At 40.2% G+C, this 11748-nt stretch overlaps 1 protein-coding gene and 1 pseudogene across 1 annotated transcript in view; one reads left to right on the top strand and one right to left on the bottom strand.

Moving 5' to 3' along the window:
- Nucleotides 1-3381: 3381 nt before the first annotated feature.
- SLC6A1 (solute carrier family 6 member 1) overlaps nt 3382-11748 on the bottom strand; it is a 37063-nt gene continuing 28696 nt past the window's right edge. Inside the window, exons 12-14 of the mRNA XM_066618271.1 lie at nt 10394-10494; nt 7165-7332; nt 3382-3486 (exon numbers count right to left, since the gene is read on the bottom strand). Of these exons, the coding sequence (XP_066474368.1) occupies nt 3382-3486; nt 7165-7332; nt 10394-10494 (374 nt within the window). The remainder of the gene's footprint in view (nt 3487-7164; nt 7333-10393; nt 10495-11748) is intronic.
- LOC136643118 (5S ribosomal RNA) lies at nt 10713-10832 on the top strand (annotated as a pseudogene).

The following is an 11748-nucleotide window of genomic DNA, read 5'->3' as shown; positions in this document are numbered from 1 at the left end:
GGTGCTACATCAGCTTCGCTGAGTCAAGATTTGGCAATACCCACATCATCTGATATCAGTCCAAACTCACCTTATTCATAGCGTTCTCATCTGCTGCTCTTCCAATCCTACCCTAATTTCACCATGGTCTGGTCTCTGTCTTCTCTCAGAGCACTGCTTTGGAAGTTAAGCTGAAATCACCCCGTATCAGTGGTGTGCGCCAGCAACAAGGGATTCTGCCAGTGCCAATTACCTTTTCATGGCTGCAAGTGTGACTCTTTCCCCTGAAAAAAACACACTGCTGAGTGTATGCCCATCCAAATATTAGTGGTGAAATGTTCAGATTTAAATATGAACTGTGCATTTAGCAGAATTTGGGTGGATTTTGGATATTTCAGTTCCATTCTTAATATGTCAAACAATCTGTTCTCCATGAATTTCTAAACTGTGCAGGAGTAGATTTGAAATCAGGGTGAGTAGATTTTTTGATTTGAGAGTACCGAATTTGACCACATTGAGGCACAGAATTGTATGGAGGGCTGTAATGCATATTTCTTAAAATCTATATATAGCATCAATTTCCTCCTGAAAAGAAGGTATTGTATTTTGCACATAACAATACACATAAAAATAACAAATTAAATAATGATAAAAATCAGCAATCAATTAAACAAGCCATCAAATACAATTGAGCAAAGTTGAGGATATGAACTGAAAAGCTGAGGAATGGGGAGACCTGCAGAGAAGTCTGCAAGTCCCCTGCGCCCTCCAGATGGCTAGTACTAACCCCCAGATACAAAGCTCCTTGGTTGTGGTACTGCTGTCGCTGCGCCCCACCCCTGCTAATAATTACAGGGCTCCCAACTTCTGAGTGGAACCGCAGGTATAGGCGCAGTTATGGGTAAAACAAAAAAGTTTCATATTACACTTCAAAAGCACATTTTAATAGTTTATATACTGACAAATCTTGCATATTGGTCTAGATGTGAACTTCCAAAGTTCCTACAAATAAACTTCCTTCCACATGCAATGCAGTTAGGATGTAGCCCATTGTCTCAAAATGTGGAAGACATCGTTCAAACTTTGTTTTACACCATAACAGCCATTTTAAATCTTCTGTTTGATTAAAGGATGTCACTAAAGCCACTTCACATAATGTATAATATAACCTTTATTTTTTTCTAAGCTCTTGGAAAGTTACATAACAACCGTGCTTTAGTTAGGACACCATTTATAGACATTTAAAATGCTTCTTAATTTATAAATATTTTACATTTGGTCCATAGAACAAGTTGCAATTTTCTAAATTATACTGTACTCTTTTTTTTAAAACAGGCTCTATATATATTTTAGAATATGTATATATTACATATATATTTTTATATAGAGATAAATTTGCTTGGTGTTTAGAGAATTCATTATTGCAAAAGCATATATGATCATATAATTTTTGTCTTTTAAAGGGCAAATACTACAAAAAGATACAGCTATTCACAGTTTACACACAGTAGTTCTACAACACTATTTTTGTGCTATATATGATAAGTTTGTACAGAGTTTTGCTAAAGAGCAAACCTGTCAAACATCTGTCTCAATTGTTTTACAATCAAACATTGAATACTGCGTTTTTCTTAGAACAACATGGGACTTGATTACATAAACAATAAAGAGAACGTTTGAGTGTGTATCTTAAGTCTAATGAAATTCACAAGTATAATGTATATGAAGCATGTGAAGTATGACATGTTTTCTTTTTTCTAAACCCTGAAAATCTACAGGACATTTGGATTTATTTGTGAGTTCATCAATAGACATTTATAATGTATAACAGATTTCTGAATATTTTACAGTTGACCTACTGTATGAAACAGTTTAGAACCTACTAAACAATACTCTTTTATTAGATTTTTACCTGTTAGGTTGAAATATATGTATATATATATTTTCTACAATAATGTGCTTGACATTCTGAGAATAATACCTTATTGCAAGAACAGATGTTTGTCACCTTCAGACAAAAACAACAAAAAAACCAACGTTCACAGTTAACATGTTGTTCACAGAGTAGTTCTACATAGAATGTGTGCTATCTAACATTGTACGCTGCACAAGGTTTTGCTCAAAAGCATGTTTCATTGCACAGTTCTGTCACAGTCATTTGAAATCAAACATCAAATACTTCTCTTATGATTCTCACTGTCTCATAGCTGCCAAACAAGAGTTGTTGTTGTGGACTCTTTGCCATTTTCTGCACAGGAAAAAACCCATTGGCTTTAGACACCTGTGTGAAAAATGCCTACTAGAGCCCAGAGTGGACTTATTTATGGCAAGACCTATTCCTTACATCTCCATCATCACCATGAAACACACATACTAAAAAATCCCATAAAAATAAAATTCTGTCTTCAAAGTGCTTGATAATATGCTTACTAATCAAAGTAATTGTTGATAGACCTTCAACAGGCTAATTTTAAAGCCCTAAATTATATTCAGTGGGAAACAATTTGATATTTAAGCAATTTGTTTGGTTTTTTTTAGGTGGTAAAATATCACACCTGTCAGTGGCGCAGTGTAACACGAAGCACAACCTGGCTGAAATAAAAGGTAATTTGTACAGCTTCAAAAATACCAAAACTTTTGGGAGAGGCTTGAAATAAGTTTGTATCCAATTTTATAGAAAAAAATTCCCAGAATTTTGAAAGATGCTTCCTTTGAAAATATTCTAAAAGATATATCACTACAAAATAATGTAACATAGTGAATTCTAGAGGCCCAAAACAGATAAGAGCTAGGTAGTGTTGCAATTTAGTTTGTGCTTTATTTCTAGAAATAGCTTGCTAATGAATGATTTAATATACTGCTGTATGTAAGGAGATTTTCAAGAAACTTATAAAAACCAACTCAGGAATAAAGTTGGGCAGTATTTTGAGGGCAGTATCTTCATTGTAAATTTTCTTTGTAAAAAATACTTTGCTGGTATATACAAAACAGCTTTCCAATTTAACTGTTCTCAGAAATAACAGTCGGGATTTAAACTGTAAGAAATATTAATAAACTACTAAAAACCAGCTGCACAAGACTTCAGATTGTTGCATTAAAAGGTAGATTAAAAATGGCCAACGTGTGGTGCTTATAAATTCCAAAGGTATTCAGCTCTTACTGAGAGAGAATAAAAATGTTAACAGTCTATGGATCGCCAGGAAACACAAAACATCTAAGCCCACAAAATGGTTTGATCGTACCCACATTGCTTTCCTTTTAGTGGTGATGGTCTTTTGTGCCACTAGAGGTAGGTAATTTTATTCTCAGACATAAATTTGTGGTCTTGTTCAACCATGTTTATTTTGTGTATGCTTCCCCCACCCTCCAGAGGAAGGTTTGTATCATTTAAATGATCCAGATTTATATATATGCTTCTTTGTTTGCAGAGTTGCTCTGCTGGGCTTGTTCAGGTCCATTTTCAGGATGAGTAATGTCTTCACTTGGCTGAATCATTACTTGGATTCGCTGCAGTAAGGAAAAAAAGAGAGAAATATAATCACTTCAACATTGTAAGGTTAAAATATATTCAGCTTATATTAAAACTTACTCTGAACTGTACCCATGTAGAGGTAGTCTCTGGGTACAAACTCTTTCCATGAATGGAAGGAAAGTTCTGCTCCTGTAATAGGTAGTTCTATTCACTGGTAATTGATTAATCCAGTATTTCTCAAACTGTGGGTTAGGACTTACTAGGTGGGTCACTAGTCTCTTTCAGTTGGGTCACATAGCACCTAGCTCAGCCACACTGAAAATACAGAGCTGAAATTACAGGGTGCAGAGCTGCTGGGCAGGGCGGGCTCCCAGTGGGAGAGAGGCCTGGTGCTTTGCCCTGAATTGGTGGGCAGATGGGACACTGGAAAAGGAGGAGGCCTGTGTGGTTGGAAAGGGATCCAGTCTGTGTTCTACTTGGACTTCTGAGCTGGAATGTTTGGATTCCAAGCTATGCAAAATAACAGCACGAGTGCACCATGCAGCGGGACCTTTGGCTGATAGCTTAAGTTTGAAGCCTAAATTGATGCTGTCACTTCCAGCCATGATATTACTTCCAGGCTAATGACATCACTTCTGGTGGGTCCCATCAGATTGTCATTTGAAAAAGTGCATTCGAAAAAGTTCCCAGTGCTAAAAAGTTTGAGAACCACTGAGTTAATCAACAGGAAGCAGAGCATATGAATAATAGGCAATTGTCACAGTGGAGGTAGGTAAGGGTTGGTGTTCCAAGAATCTGCATTGGAATCAGTGCTTTTAACTTGTTTATTAATGAGGTGGAGTTAGGGGTACATAGCAAAGTGGCCAAGTTTGTAGATGACAGCAGGCTATTCAGGAATGTAAAAACCAAACCAGATTGTGAAGTGCTCCAAAAGAAACATTCCAAATTCAGTGAATGGGCAACTGAATGAAAAACATGGTTCAATGTGAATGTCAATAAGGGCGCAATCCTAACCAACTTTCCAGCACTGACATAGCTGTGCCAATGTGGCATGCACTGCACCCTGCAGTGGAGAGAGAGTCAAGGAAGCCTCCTCAAGGTAAGGGCATGTTTGTTAACTTACCTTGGGGCTGCATTTTGGATAGATCAATGCTGAAAAGTTGGTTAGGATTGCACCCTAAATGTAATACACACTGGTGGATTCTGAGCTGTCAGCAACAAACCTGGAAAGAGAACTTGAGGTTGTGCAATGAAAGCATTGATTCAGTATGCAGCAGCTGTGAAGAAGGCAAATTCCATACTAGGAGTTATTAGGAAAGGGATTGTAATAAGACTGCTATTAAGCTTGTGCCCCTATACAGATCTGTGGTATTTGGAATATTGTGTATAGCTCTTAACACATCTCGAACAATCTTGTAGAGCTGGAAAAAGTGCAAAAGAGGGCAACTAAAATAGCAGAGGGGCTGGAGCACTTTCCTTAAAAAAGGAAAAGCTACAAGATTTAGGGTGTTCTCTTGGGGGGGGAGGCGATTAAAGGGGATGCAACTGAGGCTTAAACAGTTGTGCATGGTTTGGAGAGAGAGACACAAAGGGTCACCTGCTGAAACTGTGGGTGGAAGATTTATGTAAAAAGTGGTACATCTTCACACAGCTCATAATTAATTTGTATAATTGGTTGCCACAAGATCTAACATTGGCCACTAGCTTAAATGGCTCTAAAATGAGATGGACACATTCATGAAAGACACGTTCATGAGGGCCAGATCTATCAGTAGTTACTAGTCGTAACAGCTATGTGCAACCTCTGGGTTCAGTGACAGTATGCTTCTGAATACTAGTTTCAGGGGACTAAAGAGGTGCAATGGTGGAAGAGGGCAGTTTGCCTTCTCTCCTGTTTGAGGGCTTCCCGGAGGCAGCTAGTGGGCCACATTCAGAACTAGAGAGACCTTTTGTTTGCTTTGCCTTTCTTATATTCTTATGACGTTATCACCAGTGGTACACTTACCACTGGCTAAAAAGCACGGTCCTATACCTTCTTTTAGGAAAAAACTATCTTACAATTACAAGAATATGGTTTTTAAAATTATATAAAAAAAACAACAAACTTTAAAGGTGCCCAAATTACTTATACTGTATAGTTACAACACTTGGGAAAAGTCTATAACAATCACCTCTTCACAGATACCTATAGAATTCACTTTTGGAAAAGATGGATATTCTATCAGAGCAAAATGAACTTTTCTAAAATTGAGCTCAAGAAGATTCATGTTGCTAATTATATATAAAACTGGGTATGCCAAATAGGATTTTTATATGATGGGGAGGGGCGTATTCGCAGATCCTCTACACACAGTTTCACTGATCTGCAGTTTCACAGATGTGGTGTCTCCCGTGTCTTCCAGTGTACCCTCTGGAGGCTACTCTGAGCCCTGCAGAGACTGCATGAGTCCACCTGCGGCCTCTGTGGGTTTCAGAATGGCCGTTTAGGCCAAAAAAAGCTACTTCTGGTTTTTTGTAAAACTGGATGCGACGTTTTTATGCCTTTAAAAGGCATTAGGAGGGCTGGGGCAGCCCTCAGTGGAGAAGCCCTCAGGCCCCATAAATTATGGGAAGAGGCTCACGCAGGGACCATATTACTGTGGCTAAGATATATCCTATACCAAGGATGTCCAACTATTTTCATACAGCAGGCTAAATAGTATTCGTGGCACCTGCTACGGCAGCCATTTTCAACCACTATGCCATGGCATATTGGTGTGCCGCAAATGGTCTGTAGGTGTGCCCCAGGAGTTTGGAGAAAGGTCATATATTAATAGGGCCATTGGGGATGTGAGGCCTCCATCAGCAGTATGGTGTGCCTTACCAATGGTCAAAAAACTGATGGTGTGCCTTGACCATTTTAGCACTCAGTGTGCCTTGAGATGAAAACGGTTGAAAATCACTGTGCTAAGGGCTGGAAGTGATGTCATTAACCGATTTCTGCCCAGCCCACGTTTGATCCCTGTTGCATATATGCTACATTGGGAAGAAGTGGCTTAAGCAGGAATTGACATCATTAAGCAGGTTATGACAAGAAATAAGCACATTTTTCTCACTTAGAAACTCATTAGCTGCAAATGACACTTGAGAAAATATGCAAATCTTGGCCCTATTTTCAAGATATGGAAAGCCCAATGATTATGAGGGCCACCCTTTTGCTTTTGCTGAGGTGACACATCGCAGCTCAGCTGCCAAGAGGTGATCTGCAAAGTGATGCCTCAGTAGAAACAGAGTTGCTGAAAGGGCAGCCTCTTGTGATAATTGGACTGGTCCCAGTGCCTTGGCAGCTTCTGCCTTTCTCATCCCCTTGGTCTGCTTCTTCCACCATACCGTTCCTCAGCTTCTTCCATCTCTCTTTCCCCAGTGCCTCACCTGAAGCAGTGCTGCTGAAAGGGTAGTCTGCATTATCACTGGGCTCTCCCACCACTGCCTTTTCAGCAGTGCCTCTTCTGATGGTGCTTCACTTTGCTGCTCAGCAGCTGAGAGCACCTGACTTTGGTGATGGGAGAGCTAATTATCATGGGGGCTGGATAAAGTGCTTCTGAGGGCCATATCCAGCCCACAGACCTTGTGTTTGATACTCCTGTCTTTTACTTTAATGTTGTAACTAAAGAAGCAACAATCACTGGTACCTGCTAAAATTGGAATGTGTGGTACCCATAAATATAGTTTACCTGTTTTAAGGAGCCTTTTAAGGTAAGGAACATGTATGCCATGTAACCTGGGATCAGCACCATAGATGATAGAGCCATAAACCAGCCAACACCTTGGCCCCATTTTGGGAATACATAATTGCCCAGGGTGAGAGGAGTCATTTGCACTGCACTGAAGATAAAGACACCCTGAAAAAGTATGATAAAAGAGTTAGGTACCGTCTATAAAAATAACTGGCGGTTTCCCAAAACTGGCTCACTTGCTCGCACAGGAAAATGAAGAGACATTTTCAGACATTTTCATTTCATCATTTTTCAGACATTTTCAGATTATAGTTCTGCTTTTAATACCATTCTACCTAGTAGGCTGTTTTTTAAAATGACTAGTTTGGGCATACAGCAAGTCTGTGGATAAAGGACTTTTTGACAAATAGGCCACAGTCAGTTAGGATGGGCTCTTATCATTTTTCTACTCTATTAAATACAGGAGCTCCCCAAGGCTGAGGCCCTTCCTTTATTCCCTGTATACACATGATTGTACCCATCACATAACACCAATGAAATTATAAAATTTGCAGATGATACTACAGTGGTGGGGCTCGTTAGTGGGAATAATGAGACTGCTTATAGGAAGGAGGTACAGGAGTTGTTATTGTGGTGCAAAGAAAATAATCTCTCACTTAACATTAAAAAAAAACAAACTTATAATTGACTTCCGGAAAAAGAAGGATGTATACACACCATTATATATAAATGGTGAGGAGGTGGAGAGAGTTGCTAGTTTCAAGTTCCTAGGTATTTACATCACGGAGGACCTCTCATGGACTTTTAACACCAACATGTTGATTAAAAAAGGCACAAAAGCGGTTATATTTTCTGAGAAAACTTGGGAAGTTAAATCTGTCACAGTAGCTGCTTGTGTCCTATTATCATTGCACCACTGAGAATGTCTTAATTTATATCTTGGTGTGGTACGGAAACCACTCTGCAGGGGACAAAAAAGTTCTGCAGAGAATTATTAAGATTGCACAGAACAGCATCAAACTTCATCTGCCAGCTTCGGAGGACATCTTTACATCTTGCTATCTGCAGAAGTCACGCAGTATTCTTAGAGATCCCTTCCATCCAGCTCATAAGTTTTTTGAACTGTTGCCTTTGGGTAGACGATACAGAACTATTAGAGCATGCACCACACAATCCTTGAACAGTTTTTATCCCACAGCTGTAATAATGTTGAATAAGGAACTTAAAATTACTACCAAAGAGGCAATATAGTTTTCATGCTCCTGGCAATATGGTCTTGTTTGTTGTTGGCAACCTTCAGTCTCGAAAGACTATGGTATCGTGCTCTGGATGGTTGTTCTGGCACAGCGTCTAGTGTGGCTGAAAAGGCCGATTCGGGAGTGACAATCCCTTCCACATTGGGAGCAAGTGCAGTCTGTCCCTGGTCTGTCTCCCTGGCTGTGGGCCTTCCTTCTTTGCCTCTTTGCCTCGGTCTGTTGGCCAAGTGTTTCTTCAAACTGGGATAGGCCATGCTGCACAGCCTGCCTCCAAGCGAGTCACTCAGAGGCCAGGGTTTCCCACCTGTTGAGGTCCACTCCTAAGGCCTTCAGATCCCTCTTGCAGATGTATCACAGCTGTGGTCTACCTGTAGGGCACTTTCCTTGCACGAGTTCTCCGTAGAGGAGATCCTTTGGGATCCGGCCATCATCCATTCTCACGACATGACCGAGCCAACACAGGCGTCTCTGTTTCAGCAGTGCATACATGCTAGGGATTCCAGCTTGTTCCAGGACTGTGTTGTTTGGAACTTTGTCCTGCCAGGTGATGCTGAGGATGCGTCGGAGGCAGCGCATGTGGAATGCGTTCAGTTTTCACAACAGGAGAGGAAACTGAACGCATCTTGTCTTGTCTTGTCTGAACGCATGGTCTTGTTTATATTGTTTTTATATTATGATGCATGTTGTATAGAATGTGTGGGTGAGTGTGCGGAGTGTGACTGTTGTGATTGTTGTATATAGTTATTTATGCTTGTATCTCAAAAGTGCATCAATTTCGTTGTGCTGTAGCACAATGACAATAATGTAACTACTACTCCTACTAGTACTATTACTACTCTCGTTTTCTATTTACCATTTTTTCATAGCATATTATATGTAATACTGCAGTTGGTGATCCTGTACTTATCGGTTTGGCCACACAACAGAACTACCCATAGACAAGGTAGTGTTCTCTGCCTTCTTGCTAGGTATGTCAAAATATATTTGCTTGTAACAAAAAAAAGAGAAAAGAACTGCAAAAATAGCCAATGAACGCAGAATATCTTCAGTTGTCTCCAGGAGTCATGAAATATAGACAGAGGACATACTATAAGATTTTGTTGTTTTATTTTTATCTTGATTTTCCCCCTCCACGGTTCTTCCTCCAGTCTGTCCTTGCAATGCTCCCATAATTTGGGTTAAACTGAGGGAATTTTGCTGGGGTGATTTATCATCAGATCCTTTTCAGCAGATGCAGGTGAAATAGTGAAATAGTGAAAATGTTAAAAACACCTCAACTATCATCAGAGATAGACTGGAGGACCACCAACAAACTGAAGCTCAGTTGAAACAAGATATTAATTTTGGTATGTAGCTCATCCAATTTGGGAAGTTGCATTCAGCCTATTGCACTCCCTTTAAAGCTTTTGCAATCCAAGTGTGCTTTCAGAATTGTTTTGTCTTTACTCACCAGGAGATGGTAAAAAATATTTTTCTTACCTTTTCCAGGCCTATCAGGCCCATAGAATGCATCATGCACTTCCTTTGCACAGCAACAGGCTATAGCATGGCAGGATATACAACTGGGCTGTTAGACTTTGGAATAGATGCTTTGGCCAAGTCCTCCATCTTCACAAGATCCCACTCATCTGCCTGCTCCCCCCTTTCACTGCACTCACTTTGTTCTCTGCCTTCCCCCTTCTTCTACCTTCATCTTTCAAAACTGAGTGTATGCTGTTGCCATGACATTCTTGCCCTTCTCATTCTGCCCCTTCTATCCTTCCAGTGAACTGGAAGGAGAGACGATAGGAGCATATACTAACTAGCCAACAATAGGTGGGAAAAGAAAACTGTGGCCATTCATCCACCCACCAAGCTCATGAAAGTGGGTCCCATGTAGCAGGCTGGGGGATGAGATAAGTCCGAGCTCTTGATAAGTCAAAAAGCACTTTATTTTTTTTTAATATTATGACAAATATATTTTTTCTTACTGCCACAATGATTGGAGTAAAGAAAGACCAGCAGAGCTTCCACCAGATGCATGGTCGGTACCCAACCATCTCCTGGATATTGTCATAAAATCTGTTTACACCTAAAAAGCAGAGAGATAAAAATAAATTAATGTGGTTGAAGTGAATTGTCTGTCTGTCTGTCTGTCTGTCTGTCTGTCAGAGAACATAGGCCTTCCAGAAAAACTCTCAAAGCTCTTATCATTACTATTTATTACAGTATTGTTGTATTGCCTCACTCATAAAAGTTTGGACACCCCTGGGTTAGAGGAATGGGGCATGGCGAAACAGATTCAACATTGCGGACAGCAACTGTTACCCTGCACATGCCCAATCTTGTCTGATCTTGGAAGCTAAGCAGGGTCAGGCCTGGTTAGTACTTGGATGGGAGACCGCCTGGGAATACCAGGTGCTGTAGGCTTATACCATGGTCTTTCGAGACTGAAGGTTGCCAACCATTGCGGACAGAGTGCAATTTTTCTAGGAACAAAAAAGCAGGGGAATACTATCTGGGTCCAACACCAGTAATAATCTTATGCAGAAAAAAAAAGTCATCTGAAAAGGCCAATAAAGCATAGAAAAGCCACATCAGTACGCTAAACAAAAAGCTTTTCTGGAATGAGAATTTGAAGTAGAATCATCAATTTGATTCTTTAGTATAATACTTCAACAAAAAGGTAAAGAAAACAAAAAAGTCAATAATGGAGCCACTAGAATTTAAGAGACTTATTAAAGGTCTTCTGGAATCAGTATGAAAATACTTTTTTGAAAAACATTTAGGTAATTACAATATGTATTAGCTACTCTGCATCTGAACAGCGACCACAGAATCTTTACAATTTCCTTCTTTGTCTGTAGAACAACTGCCCAGCAGCCCATTATAATTATCTGTACTGCAATCTTGGTGAAAAATTAAGCTGCTTAAATCTCATTAACTTCAGTGGAACTTACGTAATTGGTTTTCAGGATGGCGGTCACAGCTTCATTTCTTTCTAAATATCATTATATCATACAGTTTAGGATTGGGTTATTAAAATGCAAATTCATGTGCCAAATCATTCCACTTTAGCAGCTACAAAATTGCATTAGGGCTACTCAATTCTACGGCAGCCTCTGTGTCGGGCCCCACAGCGACATGGAGCTTAGGATCTGGTGGAGCTGGGCTCCACCAGTCCTGCCACCCTCCCCTGCCTCCCCCCACCCAGGAACACCTCCTGCCACACCCCCACCTACATCTCCACTGCCCAGGGGTTCAGACGACCACGGGGCGGCAGAGCACCGGCGTACCACTGGCACTTGGCCAGTGCTAAGGGCTCACAAACATGCTTTATGGCACA

The sequence above is a fragment of the Tiliqua scincoides genome, chromosome 2 (genome assembly GCF_035046505.1).
Source record: "Tiliqua scincoides isolate rTilSci1 chromosome 2, rTilSci1.hap2, whole genome shotgun sequence".
Lineage (NCBI taxonomy): Eukaryota > Metazoa > Chordata > Lepidosauria > Squamata > Scincidae > Tiliqua > Tiliqua scincoides.
This window is presented reverse-complemented; position numbering and strand designations above follow the sequence as displayed.